Source organism: Bison bison, unplaced genomic scaffold, assembly GCF_000754665.1.
Source record: "Bison bison bison isolate TAMUID 2011002044 unplaced genomic scaffold, Bison_UMD1.0 scf7180017864266, whole genome shotgun sequence".
Classification (NCBI taxonomy): domain Eukaryota; kingdom Metazoa; phylum Chordata; class Mammalia; order Artiodactyla; family Bovidae; genus Bison; species Bison bison.
The window spans coordinates 3011275-3028920 of NW_011494838.1; the positions used below are offsets into that span (position 1 = coordinate 3011275).

Here is a 17646-nt window from a genome sequence, read left to right on the forward strand (position 1 = left end):
AGCTATTGGTGACCCTTGTGAACATTAACATAACATGTCACAGTGAATTGATGTAGTTGCTGTTGATCAAACGTGTAATTTTCCCTAAACCGTATTGCAGACTCTACTACTTGTTTCATTTTATTAAGTCACTTTTAGGTCAGTTGGAAATTTTTTAAAGAAAAAATTTAAGTTTTATTATTTATAATACTGAGAAACTCCCCCAGGTCTATAGTTATGTACATGCTAATAATATTAATATGAATAATCAAGTTCATATAAATGTATGAACCATTTGGTACCAAAGTATTTATTTGTTTAACAAGTGTATTTGTATTTGGTACCAAAGTGTTTATTTGTTTAACAAATTATGTACAGGGTACTTTCATAGACCTTGTGGGAAGTAAATAAGACAATGGGAAAACAAACGGAGCTTCTGGCCTGGTAAGGTTATAAAGACACAGGCTTCCCTGGTGGCTCAGTGAAGAATCTGCCTGCCAATGCAGGAGACTCAAGAGACACAGGTTTAATTCCTGGGTTGGGAAGATCCCCTGGAGAAGGCAATGGCAACCTACTCTGATACTCTTGCCTGGAGAATCCCATGGACAGAGGAACCTGGCAGGTTAACAGTCCATGGGGTCTCACAGAGTCGGACATGACTGAGCAACTAAACAGCAACCACAAATATATATGTAATATATTTATATATATATATATATATAATAATAGTACAAAGTACAACAACCACAAATATATATTTATATATATATATATAATTATAGTACAGAGTACAACAACCACAAATATATATTTATATATATATAGTTATAGTACAAAGTAAAAACTGACCCACATCATAAAATAGAAAGATAAAATGTTAAGGAGATTAAGAAACTGGGAGATGTCACTTATAGCTGGAAAAATCAGAGATGATGTCATTGAGGAGATAGCTTTTGACCTCAGTTTTGAAGGAAGGAAAGGATTTAGACATACGGAAGTGGAAAAGGTGCAAAAGAATGCTACAGAGCAGGAAGCAGCAAGATGAACATCTCAGAGATGTGCTTACACAGGATGTAAGGTGAAGGGGGAGTCGGGACAGAGGAGATAACATCTGGCAAGCCCTGCCGGGGTCAGGTCCCAGATGGGACAGATGCGTTAAGGGCCAGACGCGCGATTTGGATTTTATTCACAAAGCACTTTTTAAGCAAATGAAAGACCAGCCGTGCATGCCAGCAGTGGTAGAATGGATGGCTGTAAGCAGGCGGAGAGCCAAGGCAGGGTGAAAGCTAGGGAGACCGGGGCGACGACGACGGAGAGGAAGGAGAGTAGTGAGAATGGCGATCGCCCAAGGAGAGCGCTGTTTCTGTGCATAGTCGTCTAGAAAGTTTGTGGCTCTGTGCTTTAATGCATGTACACAAATCGAGAGGCAGTTTGTGTTTCCAAGTTGAATTTAGCGAATTGCTCAGTCCCAGGGTTCCTTCCTCGGTCCGTACCCGTGTGCTCACCGCTCTTCCTTTGTTGCCCGCTGCCTCTCCTCTGCTTCTGTAGCTGCCGCCACCCGCTGCATCCCATGGGGTCTTTATTCCCCACAAGCCTTGCTGCTGAGTGTCAAGCAGTGTCCCCATACCCATGTTCTTTCTGTGTTGCTAGAAATAAACCCAAGGGCCTGTACCTTTGAAGATTTTTAAAAACTATTCATCTTTATAGAGAGCTCTGTGGCGGTAGCAAATATAATAGATATGGGGAAGTTGAGCGCTTATATAACTGTCAGACTTTCCACAAACAGGGTTCAAATGTAGGCATGCCTCCTTTATTTTCCAGTTAATTACTCTGACGCTCATATGCCTCAGTAGCACAAACCCAGTGTCCTCTTTTTGAGTCAGTCCATTCCCCAACAATTGCTTACTAGCTTTCCAGTAGCTCGAGGAGTTAGTCCTCCTCTAATGCTGAGTATCAGCTGGACGTGATTCTGATCAGTTCACTGATGTTGTTGTTTCTCACTCATATATTGAATTTGGGGTTGAGGCCTGGCCCTCAACCTGATGTGATCAGTGATGCTCGATCACTACTGGCGGTTGATTTTCCTGGACCAGGATAATTGGCAGCAACAGTTATCTGAGGAAAGATGAACCCACTCCCTTGGTTCCAAGTTCCTTCAATGATGCTCTAAACTGGGGCTCTAAAGTTACAGAAATTTAGCAATTGACTCCTTTAGTGTATATGTGCAGTTCCATCTAGTGTACAAGCCAGTTCCAAGAGTACTGGTTGAGGACATTTTGTAGCATCTTTTACCTAACAAATCCCAAATATCCCTCCTTCCCCAATACAAAAGGTCTTGTTAAACACCTCTCTCAGACAGTGGGACTTGTTCACTCTAAACTTACTAAGGGAACCGTAACTTAAATGATTCTTCTCCCACCAGTAGGATCTGCTTGAAAGTTATTTTCCAGCAAATAACCCCTGCCCACATGGCAAAGCAGTTGCAAACTTCTCTTGCAAAGGAGAAAAAATGCGCGTATTTAATCTCTAGTTCAACATCTCTCTGATAGCACATTTTGCTATACTTAAAAAGTTAAAAAATCTTACAAACATGAAGTATTTTTCTGGGCTGTACTTTGACTTCTTTCTGAGATGAAACTAGCACACAACACAACTTGGGAAATACTACTGACATTATCATTGTTCAGTCGCTCAGTCGGGTCCAACTCTTTGCGACCCCATGGACTGCATGTAGCCCAACAGGTTCCTCTGTCCATGGAATTTCCCAGTTAAGAATACTGAAGTGGGATGCCATTTCCTACTCCAGGGGATCTACCCAACCCAGGGATCTCCTACATTGGTAGGCAGATCCTTCTACCACTGAGTCACATTATTACTACAACCATCAGCCCCAGAATGTACAGCATTAACATTTATTGACTGTTTACTATGTGCCAAGCTAAGTGCTTTATATGTACTATCTTGTAAAGATAAACAACAGCTGACTGAAGTGGAATTATTCTCATTTTACAGATGAAGAAACTGAGACTTGAGTAATTTGCCCCCTAACAGGCAACTGGTAAGTGTCAGAACAGGGCTGCAGCCGACACCTGTCTGACTGCACTGACACCTGTCTGACTGCACTGCCTTCAGGAGTCCCTGGGCCTTGTTTGTGTGGCTGAGCCTCTGCTGCTTTTCCAGATAAGCATAGTGACCATCCTAGTTTAGCTACTGTACAGACAGACTCCTAGCACGAAAAGTTACCATTTGAGTGGCAAAGATAATACTGTTAGTGGTGAGTCATGTGAGTATCCTGTCCTCCCTGATATGATAAAAGGAGGAGGGCATGTTACTTCTGTGATATCCTTACCCCAAATTCATAACCTCAGTCTAATCCTGACAAGACAACAGACAAATCCAAGTTGAGGGACATTTTACAAAATGCCTGACTGGTGCTCTTCAAAAGCTTCGAGGTAGTAAAAGATGAGGGAAGACCGAGACACGATCAGATTGGAAGAGGCTGGGGGATGAGCGATGTAAGGTGATGTCCTGGACTGGACCCTGGAACAGGAAAAGAACCTTGGCATAAAAATTAGGAGAATCTGACAAAATCCATAGTTAGTAGCAATATAGCAAAGTTCTTTTTCAGTTTTTATGAATACACCAGGGTTACATGAGAAGTTCACAGGAGGATAAATAGTACACGGGCGCCCTCTGTGCTACCTTTACAACTTTTCTTTACTATTATTTCAAAATAAAAAGTTAATAGAATAGTTATTTGGAACAGTCCATCAAGGGAATATGGATAGTATTACTGTCTTATTATGAGGGAGGAATTGGTCCTGGTGACAGTTCTTAGCCTTTAGGTTCAGAAGAAGAATCAGGATAAGGAAAGAAACTTATTGTGAAAATCTTCCATTTTAGATGTATGACCTTCTGGTTAGAATATACAATCAAATTCATAGCCTATTTTAATGTTTTAAATGTATTTTTTTTTCTCTAAAGTTTTAAAAGAAGAGCTTCTTAAGTAGACTTGGGCTGAAATAGTAGGACCCTTGTTCCCGAAGAGAAGGCTTGTCTTCCTGTGTCCCCTGAAGAAAAATTGAATCAGCATGACTTTTTCCATCTCAGATCATTTTTTTTTCATAGCAAGAAATATGTTTCCTATAGGGTAGAAAGAAATATGGGACTACTCATCTTTTTTTCTCTTTGATTTGATTTCCACTAAAAATATCTAAATTCCTCAGTCTCAGAGAGAGAGATGTGGACTCGAAGCCTCTGTAGATCTCCTTTAAAAAGGAGTATGAGCGCTTCAGCCACGATTATTTTGACATTCAGAGTGTACGCGACTAGTTTAAAATTCGTCCCATAAAATCTCATTATTATTAAAGTCACTACCATGCTATTTTATTTATTAAGTTAATTCTCTGGTATGATATATTCCATGAATTTCAATAATTTGAGATTTTCGAGTTTGTTCCTATGTTTAGAAACTTAGGTTTCTGGGGAATAAAGTCATTTACAAACAATATTCTTTTCTCCTGTACATTTTCTCATTTCATTCTAACAACAACCCTGAGGGGTAGGTAACAATTATTTATCCACCAAATTGTAGATGAAAAGTAGTATTTGAAAGTTCCAAGAGAAGCCCAAAGCTGGATATCTATTAATTACCACAGTGAGAAGGAGTCATTGCAGGGTCTTCCGACACCGTATCCCATGTTCTTTCTGTTGCATTAAACTTCCATGGCATGCAGTTCTGGGTTTGGTCAGGAGTTCTTAACCTAAGATGGGGAAGTACATGAAATGCAATGGTGATCTGGGCATTTTTCTGTGGAGAAGATCTGCAGCATTCAGTAGATTCTCAAAGAGATCTGAGATACCATCAAGTTTAAGGAATTTTCTGAATACTATACAGGAAGAACATGGATGTTCTTCTCACATTGCCAAAAGCAGTGATGAAAATACGGCTTATGTTATCCGTAACAGAATCCCTTCGTCTCTTCTGCCCATTCCTGACACATACACTACACTACAACGCCATCTCTTTAATTTTTATTTTTCTTGGTCTTGAGTTGATTTTTTTTAAAGAGTTCTACAGTTAAATAGGATGTCCAATAAAACAGATATTATAGATGTTTGAAAGGCTTTTGCAGGGAAATAGTTTTAGCTTTCTGGACTAAGCTGTTCACCTAAGGAAATTACGTAATTCAGTAGGAGGACCAGAAGGAAATGAACACCTAATGAACACTGTTAAACCTCGATGCTTGATGCTTTACGCATATAATGTCTCTGATTTCTCAGAACAGTGTAGCTATCTTGCTCTTGGAGGCTAAGTTTCTCAGCCGTATGGCCTAACTAATAGATTTGAGTCTAGGTCTATCTTCAAGGCTTTCCCCACTGTATAGAAATGTCCCCTAAAGTAGAATGAGCAAGATTAGATATGGCAGTGTCTCAGTAGAAGTGCAGAGCTGGGTGTGGGTTAGCATGACTCATCCGCCTAAGAACTGGCCCATAGAGACATAAAGCTATTAATAGAAGTTACATCTGGGCACTGTGAAGATAAATATTTCATGCGTGCGTGTGTGCTCCATCACGCAGTCGTGCCTGACTCTTTGAGACCCCATGGACTATAGCCCATCAGGATCCTCTGTCCATGGAATTTTCCAGGCAAGAACACCGAAGCAGGTTGCCATTTCCTACTCCAGGGGATCTTTCTGACCCAGGGATCAAACTCATATCTCCTCTGTCTCCTGCACTGACAGGCTGATTCTTTACCACTGAGCCACCTCAGAAGCCCAGATATTGCATAGAAGGAAACAATTTGAAATAATGAGAGTATCTGTAGAGAATCCATATCTATAAAGACTCATTAGAAAGGCAGAAATTAGCACATTAATGGATATCAAAGCTGTGTCCACCTGACTTGCTGGCAGGCATTTGACATGTTGGAGATCTGAAAACAAGTGTCACGGACCTAACCACTGAGGCGAAAAGTAGGCAGACAGAGCAACTAGGACCCAGAGCCAGGCCTTGAGAAATTAGTTGTAATTCATCTATTCAGATAATAATTGTAATTCAGTCATTGAGAATAAAGGGGTCTGAGGTTAACTGAGCCAGTAAGCGAATGGAACTTAATGACAGGCAGATCACTGAGGTTGATTGCTTATGTCGGAAATGATACCAAATAACGGGTTCAGCACTAAGCCTAGAAGTAGAAATTAAGCAGCTTTACCAGTCAGGGCTAGGAGTATTAAAAGTATTAATAGGTAGTAAAATAAGAATAATCTTATTAACCTAGTGCAGGGGTTCTCTAAGTAGGGTTTCCAGACCAGTATCAGCATAACCTAGGAATCGGAAATGAAAATTCCTGGGGCCAACCCTAGACCTATTGGATCCAAAATCCTGGGATAGGGCCGAGCAGCCTTCCAGACGCATGCTTAGATTTGAGCACCATTGATCTAGTGGACAATATTGCCCCCTAAAACCTAATATCAACTTATATGTAGGAGAAAAGTGAAAGAAAATTAAGTCACTCAGTCATGTCCGACTCTTTGTGACCCTGTGGACTGTAGCCCACCAGTCTCCTGCGTTTATGGGATTGTCCAGGGAAATGGGTTGCCATTTCCTTCTCCAGGGGATCTTCCCAACCCAGGGATCAGAACCCAGGTCCCCCACATTACAGGCAGATGCTTTAACCTCTGAGCCACCAGGGAAGCAGCATGTAGGAGAAAACCAGAAGGCCTTCTAGCCTCTGTTCTTTGTTTATATGAGGACTGTGTCCATTAAAGGGGCCCTTTTAGCAGAGTCAGGATATTGAGGTTAAGCAAAATAACATTTTCGTTGAGAGCTAGTACTTATTTTTGGAAAACAGGTATTGCCTAGTAAAGTTGATCATGCACAAACTCAGTGACCTTGCAGTACCATTCCTTGGTAAGTACCCTAGAGAAATGCATGCTGTTGTGTACAGAAGGGACATATAAGAAGGCTCACAGAAGCCTTTGGTATCCAAAATAACAAATGAAAACAGCCCATGTGTTTAGAAGAGTGAATAAATAAATAGGATTATATTTATGTGATGAAATACAGTACAGCAGAGAAAAATGAATGACTATAGCTATAACAGTTTACTGTGATGAATTTCAAAGCATAATATTCTATGGATCAAGAAAAAAGTGAATTAGAGAGTACATAATTGTTTCTATTAATAAAGTTTAAGAGCAGGCAAAACTATGTGATAAATGATTTAGTAATACATATAAACATGGTAGGGTTTCCCAGATGGCCCTAGTGGTAAAGAACCCACCTGCCAATACCGGAGACATAAGAGATGTGGGTTCGATCCCTGGGTTGGGAAGATCCCCTGGAGGAGGATACGGCAACCCACTCCAGTGTTCTTGCCTGGAGAATCCCATAGACAGAGAGCCTGGCGGGCTACAGTCCACAGGGTCACAGAGAGACGGACACGACTGAAGTGATTTAGCATGCACACACGCATAGAGATGTTAAAACTCTTAAAAAGCTCGAGAATGATTAAAACTTAATTGCTTCTGTGGTAAGAGAAGGGGATGCAGTTGAGGAGGGCTACATAAGGGGCTTCAAATGTCTCCCTAGTAGATATCAAAGTTTTGAATGTATTGTTCTTTCAGTTGTATCATCTTTAAATTTGTCTACTTTTGAATGAATAAAAAATTTAATAATTTAAGAATGAAAATTGAAGTACTTTCCAAAGTTATAACAATAAACTAGCTAGGGGGTAAAAGAAAGCTTTGCAAGGAAACTGGCTGAAATCGGGCATTTGCAAACAGTGCTGGATACAAATAGGAAACTAGCGCCCCAAGTCTTGGAATCATGCTGAGACAGATTGGAAGCAATATCTCATTTCTTGGGCAATTATTTTAAAGTCTCATTCAATTGGAGATATTTAAATGACTGATGACCGAGCCAGCAGAAGATCGACACAAAAAGCTTCTTCTAGGAGTTTTGCAAGTCTATGAAGATGAGCCATTAAATCCTTCTAAATTGCTTTCATATGTGTATAGAAGTAACCTAGAATATAGGAGAAAAGCATTTTGTTTGTAGGCGGGAAACTTAGGCTGTAATTCTGATTACCCTCTGGCTGTGTGACCTTGAGAAATAAGTCATTCATACTACTATTTTCTAACAATTGGGGGTATTGAGAATATTATTATTTTACCATTTAAGGAGCTACTAAAATTTGGAAGACACTTAAATATGTAAACTGAGACCATTTTTGAAACAAGGATTATTATTTTTCAGATGTGGAAATTTAACTTGCCCAGTAATCAAACAGCAAGAAACTGACAAAACTGAGGCTAATGAACATAATATTGTAAGAACAACAACAAAAGAACAAAATTAAGTAATGCATAGATAAATATTGCTCTATGCACTTTCTTTATAACCCTATAGTAGGAGTTAAGATTCATATTGTCCCCTGACCACTGCACTCCTTAGAGGGTTCGGAACTCAAAGGCTTAGTTAGGTATAGAGGACTTGGTCCTCAGAACGGTTAATATCAACATTTTGAGCTAAACAGGTTTTTGTTTGCTCATCTGGAAACTAAACTACCACTTATGCTGTCATTTCTGTGAGAAAATGAGTTCTAAATTCTAAGAACTACAAGTAATTTTTAGAACACAGCATGTACACAAATTAAGTATTAATAATCGTCCTTTTACTAAGCAAACCTTTTACAATGGTTACAAAAGACTACAAATGTTAACACATGTGAGAAGCATAATCTTTTCAAGAACATGACACTGGGACTTCATGCTTTTTCTCTTTTCAAAATGGCTTTTGAGATGCAGAAATCTCCATCAAATAATGGAGTAATTGTGTGGGTTTGAGAATTCCTATGGCTGTATTTCTTCCATTTAAAAAAAATGAAGGAAATAAGAAATAACTTTCTTAGTTTAAGTTTGCTTTCCCAAGTTGTGGCTCTGGAAATATGATACTTTTATTTTTTTTGCCATTAAGTTTTACTTCTGACTTTTCAAATAAACTTTTAAATTTGATTTTGGTAAGATCAGCTATCAGAAATATTTTTACACTTAGGCAATGCCCTTTTTGAGTATTAAGAATTTCTGCCTGAATATGAATTTCCTCTAAAAATATTTTAGACTATTTGCCCTCAAAAAAATAAGGAATGTTTAGCATAATAGCCCAATGTTTTCAACAATAAAGCTATCTTTTTTCTTTCTTCCAGAAAAGAAGCTTTGGTCATTGCATAATAGTATTTTCCATGATTGTAGAAAGACAGAGGAACACTAAATGCAAATTGTCTTTTGCCAAATTATTGAGTTTCTTTTATAGAAAGGTTTTTTCATTACCTTTACAAACCGCGAGTCAAACATGAAATTAAGGATTGTTAATTAACTTTTCATTTTGTTTATTTTCCCATGTAGAAGCTTTTTCTGGTTAGAAAAACTTTCACTAGCTGCCTTTTAATACTACTTTTAATATATTGGGAGAGCTTACAGTAAGAAATTTCCTCTTAATTTCAGATTCTATTTTGACTAACAGTTTAAGTCTCTTTCTAAACTACATTGCTTTTAGTTATTGAAAGAGGCAGAAGAAGAAAATTAATACACTTAATTGTTTATCTGTTTCTGTTTCTTGTTCTTTCCATGTCAGAGTGCCGACATGTAAGCTGTTTGAAAAAGGAGGAAGGAGAAAAAGCAGGGCTTCTGAATACATTGATTTTCCCTAATTAGAGCCAGATCTCTGTAGTCACTCTATGACTGTTAATTGATAACATGGTATCTAAAGGTATGCCATCATGTAAGTTATAAATCTTAGGAAGAAAATAGATCATGTTTTTGATAATATAAAAAACATCAAGACATTTGGCAATTTAGAAAAAATTAGATCAATTTAGCTGGCTGATACAGAAGCATATCAGGCCTCTCTGGCTTTGGTCCCACCTAATATAGGATTTTGCTGATTCTCAATTTTAAGTTTTCTTTCCAAAAACTGTTTCTACCCTGTGTTCATAATGTTCTCTCTTTTCCGAGCCACATTTTGGCTCCAAACTAGTAGTTACCCCATAAAGTCTTGTCATTTTTCTAGGTTTGTTAACAGAATTTTAAACATAAACAAACTTGTCTGTCTTTGCCTACTCGAGATTCTAACTGATTTTCTTCACAATTCACAGAAAAAAATTAAAGATTTAGGACCCATTGTCTTCATCTTCATCGTTCTTTCATTGTTTTAAGTATTGATTATGTGCCAAACACTGTGCTAAGTACCCTGCATATGTGATCTTTAATCCTCACAATAACTCTACAGAGTTTGGTCTAATTATCTTCGTTTTACAAATGAGAATACTGAATCCAAGACAGAATAAGTACTCAGTCGTAGCTAGTTACTAGCAGAGCTGGAATTTCAACCAAGCTCTCTGTGTCTCCTCAGGCTATGAGTTTTCCATAGACTCTGATACCTCCCTTCCTGTGTCCCACCCTTCCTACCCTAGTAAAATATTGGAAATTCTGAGGATTCTCCACCCACTCATCTTAAACAAAACAGAACCCTTAAAATGATAGTTTGGCTAGTACTTGTGTGACATAAATATGTACTATATCTTGAGATGATATAGTACATAGTATATAGTATATTTGAATTTTCTTTTGAAAAATGAATCACTTCATGTCAGAAAATACATTCTTTGTTTACATTTTGAGAGAGACTTTTTTCAGTGTTTATAATAGTTGTTCACACCTGTGAATGTGATAAAATCTATGCTAAGCACTGACACCATAAGAAAATCTGCTCATTCTGTCTGGGATAGTTTAAGATGCATAGTATATACTTGGTTATACTCAGTGTAGCTTAGTTCCACAGTGTTTGTGCTTCCTTTATAAATGATTCCACGTTCACCTTTCTGGTATAGCTATCCGTACTTCATTAACTCTTTGTGCCGATGGTACTAAGTTACTTTAGTTGTGTCTGACTCTCTGCATCCCTGTGGACTGTAGTTCACCAGGTGCCTCTGTCCATGGAATTCTCCAGACTAGAATAGTGGGCGATTGGGTTGCCATTTCCTCGTCCAGGGGATCTTCCTGACCCACGGTTTAAACCCATGTCTCTTACGTCTCCTACTTTGGCCTGCGGGTTCTTTAACTAGCACCACTTGAGAAACCCCAATCAGTTCTTTACTAGCAAGTAACTCATGTCTATAAAAAGTGATGCCAGATGAGGAAATTCCGTCTTAAATTCTTGGTTAGTTGATGTCAGCAGTATAGATTTCTAACTTTTCAAAATCCAGTTCTGTGCCCTTATTCTCCAGATATGAAGATGTGAGTCTGCTTCCTTCATTTTAAATCTGTGGATAAGCATAAGTGGTCTATTAACAGGACTTTTTTTTTGGCTTTTTCTTTTTTTGAAATTTCATTGCATTTATATCATTGACCTTTGCTTCAAAAAGCATTCAACAGTCTTTAACAGAGGGAGACCATGAAAGGGGGTGTTGTAAAGGCTTTCTTCTATAAAAGAAGTCATACAGGGAAAGCCTTATATTTGCTGAGTGATTTAATTCTTATATGTGCAGAAGTTGGCCGTGGGCCATGAGGAACATGGTGGGCAGGCACTGCTGGTTGCAGGCTCACGACCACATCTCCCTACTTCAGCCTGTATTTTTTTAAAAAGAGAGAGAGAAAAAAGCACCTCCTCTCTTGTTTTAAAATCTACCCTAGAAAAGTGATGCATGGTATCTAGACTAGTCAATTGCCTTATCAAGATTCATCAAGTCACTTTAAAAAGAAAAAATCAAGAACTGAGGAGCATATTCTCCAGGGAGAAAGATGCCTGCTTAAATCAGTCTTCTGAGTGCCTAGAGCAGAATTATGAAGGGAAAGTTCACTTATAGGAATAGCGACTACTTTGGGAGCATTGGCTATATTATGCTTATGAGATATTATTAGGGGATTGGGTATTCCAAGGTAATACCTTTTTCTTATAGATGGTGAATTGAGCAGACACTGTCCTTAAGTAGCTGTTTATCCTTCTCTTTACCAAATAATCTAATATCTATAGAGAAATGGGGAGCAAACATATTTTGATTAACATTTTTAAAGGCTTAGAAACTGGCTAATGAAGTATTATTAGCCAGTCTCCAAAAGGTACATTATAGCCTTCATAATTTTCTGATAGTATAGTGAGACTTAGCAGTTGACTGGTTCCTTCTTGTTGAGTCATAAGATAATCCTGAACTTCATATTTGATGAATACAGGTTTACTTTGCTAGATCTTTAAGTACCTCAGGGTATTTTTATGTAAGACTGTGTATATGTATGTAGGTAGGGTTTTTTTTTTTCCCAGTTGTTTTCTCTTTTGCAGAGTTACTTGAGAGACATGCTTAGAAATGTAAATTTCTATTACAGTTTTAAAAATCATCTTCTCTAGTCTGATCGATGCAGACTTCAATTAAGATTAACTAAAATCACTGTGGACGCAGGCTGCAGCCATATTAAAAGATGCTTGCTCCTTGGAAGAAAAGCTATGACAAACCTAGATAGTGTATTGCAAAGCAGAGACATTACTTTTCTGACAAAGTCTGTGTAGTCAAAGCTATGGTTTTTCCAGTAGTCATGTGTGGATGTGAAAGTTGGACCATAAAGAAGGCTGAGCACCAAAAAATTGATGCTTTTCAACTGTGGTGCTGGAGAAGGCTCTTGAGAGTCCCTTGGACAGCAGGGAGATTCAAGTTAACCCTAAAGGAAGTCAACCCTGAATATTCATTGAAGGACTGATGCTGAAGCTGAAGCTCCAATACTTTGGCCACCTGATGCAAAGAGCTGACTCCTTGGGAAAGACCCTGATGCTGGGATAGACTGAGGGAAAGAGGAGAGGGGGCGACAGAGGATGGGTGGTTGGTGGTGTCACTGATGCAATGGGCATAAGTTGGAGCAGATTTCGGGAGATAGTGAAGAGCGGGAATGATATGCTATAGTCCATGGGGTCACAAAGAGTCGGATACAACTGAGTGACTAAATAACAACAAATACATCAAAATCTGGGTTGTGTCTCTGAGAACCTTGGGACTTTGCTAGGCTGCAGTGTCTTCAAGCAGAAAAAACTCTCAGATTTAAGGGAGATCTGAAACTTACTGGCAATGAGAAGAGAGACTGGGTTTATTCTGGGCAAGGCAGAAACAGCTCACTGAGGTCAAGAACCTAAATAAATGGTGAATTGTGGTGCTTGGAATCTACAGAATAAAGCTTGATACCCAAGTGGATATCAGATTATTTGGCAGGCAAATTTATTATACAAATTTAGAGTTAAACTGAGGGAGGGTAGGTAGCATAGTGGGAAAGTCTGCCTTCGTATAAATAAACCTGCCTTTATTAGGTGTGGACAGTAACTTTAACCCTTTGAATTCCCTCAGTAGTAAAATGAGGGTTATGACTGCCACCTTGTAGAGTTCCTTTGAAGATTAGAAAGAATATGTATTTATTGACATAGGCCCAAAATAAATGATTACTTACTGTTTTTATCATCATCACCACTTCTTTCAGATGTTTCCGTTTTACATTTTCTGTAAATTTGTTAGTCAAGAAATTGCATAACCCAATATATTAAGCAGCTTTAAGGTAGAAATACAGAGTTTGATAGGTAACTTCTCAGGATATAAGGCTTTAAGATATGTTAAGTATTTATTATTTACATAAGCATGGGTTTCTTTCCTTTCTTGACTGGCTTTGAGTAAAGCCCTAAAAATATACCATGTAGAACTATTTTTCTGCTCCTTTTTGGCACACCCTGGGATATTGCAAAGAACCATGAGTTAAGTGGGAGAGAGAAGTGAATTTCAACTATAACTGCTCAAAATAGTTTTTTTAGGATAGAAGACAAAAGCCTCGTTATTTAGCCCAGGGCATGCTGATAAACAGAGAGGCACATCTGAATTAAAAAAAAAAAGAAAATCTTAGGTTTGTATACTACAAGTAGAATCCACACAGCTGAAAGTTACTTTAGTCCCATTCTGCAAATTTTGACCCAAAGTTCCAATAATGCTCAAATTTAGAACTTCTATTTTTATTACAGGAATAGGAGTATGGGAAGCAGTAGGGGATTACTTTAACTGATACGTGTAAGAGCTGTGTAAGTATTAACAATTTTAGCTTAGGCTCCTGAAGTAGAATGAACATCCCCATGCTGCTGCTGCTGCTAAGTCGCTTCAGTCGTGTCCGACTCTGTGCGACCCCATAGACGGCAGCCTGCCAGGCTCCCCCGTCCCTGGGATTCTCCAGGCAAGAACACTGGAGTGGGTTGCCATTTCCTTCTCCAATGCATGAAAGTGAAAAGTGAAAGGGAAGTCGCTCAGTCGTGTCTGCTCTTAGCGACCCCATGGACTGCAGCCCACCAGGCTCCTCCGTCCATGGGATTTTCCAGGCAAGAGTACTAGGGGCTCATTATTAGGAGCTGAGTCTCTAAAATAATTATATTGAGATGCAGTTCTACATTATATTGGCTCCCGTCCAATATGACTGGTGCCGGAACTCTACTGATTGAATTCTAAAAATTTGATGTCCAGAATGAGTGTGTATAGAAGAGTCACACTGTTGGAAAAAAGGGAAAAGTACTTTAGCTGTTTTGAGAGTCCTGGTCATTAGTGCAGCCTTTCATTTTTCTTTTTCCCTCCCAGTGCTTAACTCTAAAACTCAGTTTGTGTATTGAGCATTTATTTATCAAGCATATATTAATGGTCTGCAACAAGCAAGGTACTATACTAGACTCTGAAGACAGCAAGATGGCTAGGATAGTGTCCCTGAACTCTGCAAACCTACCAAGTAACAAGTATGATGAAGACTGTTATAGCACACTATTCCTCTGCTCATGCTTGGCTTGAAAGTGTTCATTGCCCAGTTATGTTCGACTCTACATCTTGAAGATAACTTGAAAAAAGGCTGCATGATATGGCCTTTGCTTTAGGCCTTTAACAGTCTAACTAGAGTTACATGTATGAAAGAATGTAGCAAAATCCATAATTAGGAATAAAGTGTACAGTATAGAGAATGTTCTGTCAGGAGGCCAAAAGATCTCTGCTGACCACTCAGGGAGAAGTCATGGGAAAAGATGAACCTGAACATAGGAGAATTTTTAAGAGTTGAAGAAGAGGAAAGATATTGTAAGAGAGATGACTATAGAATAAATAACAAGAGATAATTTGGAAGAAAATCTGACCAAAACTGGTGGTATATTGAATTTGCATGAGAGACTGGAAGAGCATGGAGTCGAGAGAGAAGAGTTGAAAAGTGAAACAAAAGTTTTAGTTTCGCTGATTGGAAAGAGGTGATATCACTGATGTAATGCACATCTAAGAAAAGAAAACAGGTTAATAAGAAGAAACGGAACACTAAATAAAATAGTTTTCTTACTTTAGATTTTTAGTCCTTTTTTTGGAGTTGACAATCAAGCATGTTTATTTGGGTTTAATACAGAAATGAATAGAGGTCCTCATTACAGTCATATTCACTTAGTTGGGAATTCCGGTTAATTGCCAGAATTGTGTTAATACAGCACTGGCCTAAAGTAGAAAATCATATTGAGTTTCTAGCACATTCATTAGAGTTCTTGTTTTTATATTTTTCAACCAAAAGCTAGACTGAGTGAGACCTGGGTGGTTTTCTTCTCCTCTTCAGATCGGGCAGTTTGGGTGCCAGGCAGCTGTGGATGATCTGGGGACGAGGTGCAGCAGCAGTGCCAGTGCTGTACCCAGTGCTGTGCGTAAACAAAGATGTTGGAGGACCAGGCACTTGAACTCTCCATGGTTCCTTTATCATTTATTCTAAACTATCCAAGTACAGAGGATTAAATTGTCAGAAATGATTAGTGTTATTAGCATGCTAATTGAATTAATAGTCATGAAGTTGCTCAACTTATAATTCAAAATAAAAATCACTCAGTATGTATAGCAACTAGAATCTAGCTGACACTATTTCTGCATTAAGATCATCTATGATGAGATGTTAGGCAACAAAACCTTCAAACTGATTTATTTTGTTCATTGTCTTTGCTTTTATCTGCAGCTCTGGGAAATGTCAGTGCAAAGTGGGTGTCACCGGTTCTTCATGTGATAGATGCCAAGATGGATATTATGACTTTAATGAGAACGGCTGCTTGCCCTGCCAGTGCAATAATCGGTCTGCCAGTTGTGATGCCCTCACAGGTACACACTTTCCTTACCTTTTTATGTAATTAGTCCATTGTTCTTTTCATTTTGAAGTCCTTCTTCTCTGAGTTAATTCTTCCCAAAGAGTTTGTAAGGATCTTTCTCTTCTACGTAGGATGTAATAGGTCATAGCAAGCCAAACTTCTTCATATAAATTTCAAAAATCATATTGGTTGGCAATCCATGGAAGCAATGAAAACTATATGAACTAAAATTCCAGAAAGGGTAGAACTCTTCCTAAGTAAGTTGATGCTCACCAGCCACTTTCCTTCCAAGGGACATTTGCCGATTCTGGGCACAGACTAAGGAGTGGGCTTGGTCCAAGTAAAAGGATTCTTCTTGAGGAAAGATACAAGAAGAACTTTTGGCAGTTATTTGGGGCTTCCATTATGAATTGGAAACTGTTGCTGCTGCCGCTAAGTCGCTTCAGTCGTGTCCGACTCTGTGTGACCCCATAGACGGCAGCCCACCAGGCTCCCCTGTCCCTGGGATTCTCCAGGCAAGAACACTGGAGTGGGTTGCCATTTCCTTCTCCAATGCATGAAAGTGAAAATTGAAAGTGAAGTCGCTCAGTTGTGTCTGACTCTTCACCACCCCATGGACTGCAGCCCACCAGGCTCCTCCGTCCATGGGATTTTCCAGGCAAGAGTACTGGGGTGGGGTGCCATCGCCTTCTCTGAATTGGAAACTAGAGGAGCCCTAAACACAAGGCCAGTTTTCCCACAGGACGTTAAATGACTGTGCAGGAGATGGAAGGCTGGCCCAAAAGGTAGAAAGAAATTTCTCAGTCTTATGGTGCTTAGGAGACAAAATCTTTTTAGAAAGAAAGGGCCTGCAACAACATATGGCCATCTGTCTGAAGACATTGCCAGATTCAAAAGGTAGATTCTGTGGGATTTAGGCTCACATCCATTATTCACATTCTAGATCTATTGCAGTCTTTCATGGCTGAGGAGACACCTGCTGGGTTCTCAATCAAAAGCCTTAGAAGGCTGTGACCAAGAAGTAGTGATGAGCCATAGGTGAACTGCCTCATACTAAAATTGCCGTTTATCCTCAACCTATCTCAACTTCTGACTGAATTGGGGTGACCCTCTCACTACATCTGCCTAACAGAGGTAAATAGATGGGGAAACAGTGGAAACAGTGTCAGACTTTATTTTTGGGGGCTCCAAAATCACTGCAGATAGTGATTGCAGCCATGAAATTAAAAGACGCTTACTCCTTGGAAGGAAAGTTATTGCCAACCTAGATAGCGTATTGAAAAGCAGAGACATTACTTTGCCAACAAAGGTTCGTCTAGTCAAGGCTATGGTTTTTCCTGTGGTCATGTATGGATGTGAGAGTTGGACTGTGAAGAAGGCTGAGAGCCGAAGAATTGATGCTTTTGAACTGTGGTGTTGGAGAAGACTCTTGCGAGTCCCTTGGACTGCAAGGAGATCCAACCAGTCCATTCTGAAGGAGATCAGCCCTGGGATTTCTTTGGAGGGAATGAT

At 39.1% G+C, this 17646-nt stretch overlaps 1 protein-coding gene across 1 annotated transcript in view; it reads left to right on the plus strand.

Annotated features, from left to right (window-relative positions):
* MEGF9 (multiple EGF-like-domains 9) overlaps nucleotides 1-17646 on the plus strand; it is an 81327-nt gene that overhangs the window by 45087 nt on the left and 18594 nt on the right. The window contains exon 3 of the mRNA XM_010848428.1: nucleotides 16008-16147. Coding sequence (XP_010846730.1) covers nucleotides 16008-16147 — 140 coding nt within the window. The remainder of the gene's footprint in view (nucleotides 1-16007; nucleotides 16148-17646) is intronic.